Below are 4358 nucleotides of genomic sequence, written 5' to 3'. Positions count from 1 at the left end.
TTTTTTTTTTTTTTAAAAAAAGTCACATTACTTTATAGTCACATACTATACTGAAAATTTAAGAACTTTCTGTGTATACCAACTTTCTGTGTATAGAAACTTAATTCAGTGTTTCATTAATAGCATATTTTTACTTCAACAATAATTTTATTAAATATATATTTTAAATTAAAAAATGTACTCTAATCTTGACAAATAATGACTATATAAGATTAACTACATTCTTACAGGGTTTATGCAGAGGCATTCAGTATTCGTGATAGTGAAGGGATCGTATTTGTCTGCAATGACAAGTAGATCGGGCACAGGATACACTCTCAAAGCATAGTCATATGCCCAATACACTGGGCAGACATAAAGAGGTAGGGGAGTCAGATGTCCTTGGGATAAGATAGTCTTTACAAACTACAAAAGAGCACAAAACAAAACAAACTTCAATTCATTTGCAAAAGTGAAAATAGCTAAACAAATAATTTCAAATTAAACCAAAAGGAACCAGAAAATTTGAGAAACAACTAGGAAAGCTTTGACTCACAGAGCTTTGGGAGACACTAATTTAAAAACGAAATGAACTATTCTGTATTTTAGGGAAAAAAAAAATCTATGAGTTTTCATTTAATAACATATATATACGTCATTATGCTGCCCAGGCTGGTCTCAAACTCCTGGCCTCAAACAAGCCTCCCAAAGTGCTGGGATTACAGGCATAAGCCACTGCGCCTGGTCCATAAACTTTAAATATTATAAAATGAATAACACAAATGCTCTGTAACATCTATTTCCATACTTCTCAAATGGGGGTATATGTAATCTGGGATTCATAACTGTATGTGAGGGAACCTTGAAGCTACAAGATAAATACTGTACATTCTTGTGATATGGACATACTATATAAAATATGTACCAATGGGATAAATAAGAACAGTTTATTAAAACAAATATACATATATTTTAAAGTATGATTTAAGAGTTTAAAAGACAAAACACAAAGCTTGAAAGAAATTTTCTGCTTATTCTCAGCTTTTCTCTGTCCTTTAGGGTATACACTTTGGTAGAAAGCTGTGAAACACTGACTTCACTAACAAAAATTAACTTACTGACAAAAGTATGTTCAAACTATTTTGAACCATAAATAAATGTCCTAACCCAAGGACAAATTATTAAGTGGCTTAATAAAATTTTATATAATGCAACATGTAAGACAGTTTAATAAAAAAGATGTTTCACTTACATGATTAGGAATAGCCAAATTGCTACTAGGAAAACGGACGCAGTTTCTGCACATTTTATTTACCAAGTCTTCACGGAAGACAATAATTTCCTGTGTACAGTACTGAATTCTGAAATGAAAACAGTAGTTGAATTTGACTTCTCAGAAAAAAATGAGATTAATTTTAAAGGTAAAATCTCTTAGAATACAAGCCCATTCCCACATCAACTGTTCACCATACAAAACTTCAACCAGAGTCTGTCTATTCATCCATTCATTTAACAGCTATGTATTGAGCTCTTAATATATGCCTACCCCATTCTAGGGATTAGCGAACAGAACCAAGAGATCCCAGTCCTCATACAGTTTACATTCTAGTGAAGAGTGGGGCTAAGAAAATAAAAAGCAAACATAATTATATAGTATGTTTTAAGATAATTAAGTGTATGAGAAAAAGAAAAAGACAGGCTAAGAGGGATAACATATGTAGGAAGAGAGAGCCTAGAAGGCTGGCATATTAATAGGATGATCAGAACAGGCAGGGCTCATAATTTAGTGTGACTTGAGCACAGGCTTGAAGCGGAAGAGGGACTTAGTCAAGCAGATATCTAGAGGAAGCGCACTGCAGGCAAAGGGAAGATGTAGCACAGGTCCTCAGACTGGAGCTTGCCTGGCACCCTTGAGGAACAGAAGGGAAGCTAGGGTGGCTGGAGTAAATGGGGAGGAGAGGAAATCAGAGAGAGAACGGGGCCAGATCACACAGGGCCTTGATTCCCACTGCAAGGATACGGCTGTCACTAAATCACATGAGGGGGCCCTTTTTCCAGGATCAGGAAGATGGACTGGATATGTCTTATGCTTTACAGGATCACTTTCACACTGCATTAAGAGTAGAATATGGAGGGGAAGGGGTAGAAGCTAGAGACCAATTAGGAGGCTATTGTAATAATCCAGGCCAACCAGATGGCAGAGCGGGGCTCCTCAACCCCCAGGCCACGGACTGGTAGCAGTCCATGGTCTGTTAGGAACTGGACCACACAGCAGGAGGTGAGCGGCAGGCTGCAAGCAAGCAAAGCTTCATCTGTATCTACAGCCGCTCCCCATCAGTTGCATTACATCCTGACCTCTGCCTCCTGTCAGATCGGTAGGGGCATTCGATTCTCACAGGAGCACGAATCCGGTTGTGAACTGCACATGTGAGTGATCTGGGCTGCACACTCCTTATAAGAATCTAATGCCTGATGATCTCTCACTGTCTCATCATCCCCAGATGGGACCATCTAATTTCAGGAAAACAGGCTCAGGGCTCCCACTGATTCTATATTATAGTAAGTTGTATAATTGTTTTATTATATATTACAATGTAATAATAATAGAAATAAAGTACACAATAAGTGTAATACGCTTGAATCATCCCAAAATCACCCCCACCCCCCTGGGGTCTCTGGAAAAACTGTCTCCTGTAAAACCAGTCCCTGGTGCCAAAAAGGTTGGGTACCACTGTGGTAGAGGGTTGTGGAGGTGGAGGTATAGACAGGTGGCAGATTCTGGATATAATTTGAAGTTAATAGGATTTCCTGAAAAAAACATATGTGAGAGAAACCCTAAAGTGTTTGGCCTGAACAACTGGAATAATTGTTATTCAGGCCATGAAGGTGCCACGAACTAAGATGGAGAAGTCTACAGAAGAGGTTAGGGGCGCTGGTGGGGAGGAAGATCAGGAGTTCACTTAGGTTGGGATGGTGATAAGTAGGCAACTGGATACCTGAGTCTGGAGTTTGGAAGGTAGGTTGAGGTGGAAATATAAATGTGGGAGGTGTCAATACACAGATGATACTTAAAGCCAGAGGACATTGGAGAAGGCCAGCAAAGAAGTGAATGTAGGCAGAAAAGAGAGGCGAACCAAGGCTGACTCTGACAGTATTCCCATAGGAAGAATTTATGATTACAATGAGCAATACCAACAGTAAATAAGTAATCTTTGTATTCTTCCTTTGTAACCTTTCTTAAAGGATGTATAATAATAGTATCTATTTTTAAATCGCTATCCATTATTCAAGAGTCTGAATTCACTACCAATAAATTATTTAAATATAGTTAAACTATTTTCAAAGTTTTGAGAAACCTAAAACAAAAATAAATTTTCTTCTTGTATTTATTCCATAACTGTTGGAATTCAGAGACACACTTTAGGAATCAAGTTAGTTTTTTTTTGCTGCTTTTTTTTTGTTTGAGACAGGGTCTCACTCTGTCGCCTAGGCTGCAGGCTGGAATGCAGTAGTGCACTCTCAGCTCACTGCAACCTCTCCACCGACCAAGCTCAAGCGATTCTCCCATCTCAGCCTCTTGAGTAGAACCACAGGCGTGTGCCACCACGCCCAGCTAATTTTTGTATTTTTTGTAGAGATGGGTTTCACTGTGTTGCCCAAGCTGGTCTTGGAACTCCTGAGCTCAAGCAGCCTGCCTGCCTCGGCCTCCCAAAGTGCTGAGATTACAGGTATGAGCCACCGCAGCTGGCTGAATTATTTTTTAAATGAAAGGAAAAATGTGTAACACAAAATACTAATTCTTACCTGCAAGGATTAGTAGTAAAAACTGAAAATGGTACCCTTTGTCTGAATTCATTAGTGATGCTTTCAGCAAGTGGTGGCCTATAAAAACAATTTATGTGATATAGTTTATCTTTTTAAATTTTACAACATTTTCTACACTGTTGCAAAAATTTGAACAAAACTTACCTTGGTAAGATGGAACCAAATCCAGGATCCTCTGGACCAGGTACAAACACAAAACGACTACTGTAGCAAAATTCAACACAATTCATTTCAAAATATTATTGTAACACTATCCAATAGCTTAAAAACAAGTAATTCCCTTTGTTTTGACTTTAAAATTAAAAAATGTTTAAATTTCATGCATTATAATAAATGAACTATTAAGTCTCCAGACCAACACTGTCTAGTAATGTGATGATAGAAAAGTTCTATATCCGCACTGTCCAATTGAACACTTGAATTGTGGCTAGCACAGCTGATGGACTGAATTTTATATTTTATTTAACTTCAATTAAACTTAAATTTAAAGAGACATGTGGCCAGTGACTATCATATTGGAGAGTGAAGCTCTAGACTCTTTTTTTTTTTTTTTT

General features: G+C 37.6%; 1 protein-coding gene across 1 annotated transcript in view; it reads right to left on the bottom strand.

Annotated features, from left to right (window-relative positions):
* Positions 1-216: 216 nt before the first annotated feature.
* LOC105554521 (DNA polymerase epsilon subunit 2) overlaps positions 217-4358 on the bottom strand; it is a gene marked incomplete at its 5' end in the record, with an annotated part of 5698 nt that continues 1556 nt past the window's right edge. Inside the window, 4 exons of the mRNA XM_012001027.1 lie at positions 217-405; positions 1232-1340; positions 3784-3861; positions 3949-4008. Of these exons, the coding sequence (XP_011856417.1) occupies positions 217-405; positions 1232-1340; positions 3784-3861; positions 3949-4008 (436 nt within the window). The remainder of the gene's footprint in view (positions 406-1231; positions 1341-3783; positions 3862-3948; positions 4009-4358) is intronic.

The sequence above is a fragment of the Mandrillus leucophaeus genome, unplaced genomic scaffold, assembly GCF_000951045.1.
Source record: "Mandrillus leucophaeus isolate KB7577 unplaced genomic scaffold, Mleu.le_1.0 Scaffold648, whole genome shotgun sequence".
NCBI lineage: Eukaryota > Metazoa > Chordata > Mammalia > Primates > Cercopithecidae > Mandrillus > Mandrillus leucophaeus.
Note: the sequence above shows the minus strand (reverse complement) of the source record. Positions and strands in the feature narration are given on the sequence as shown.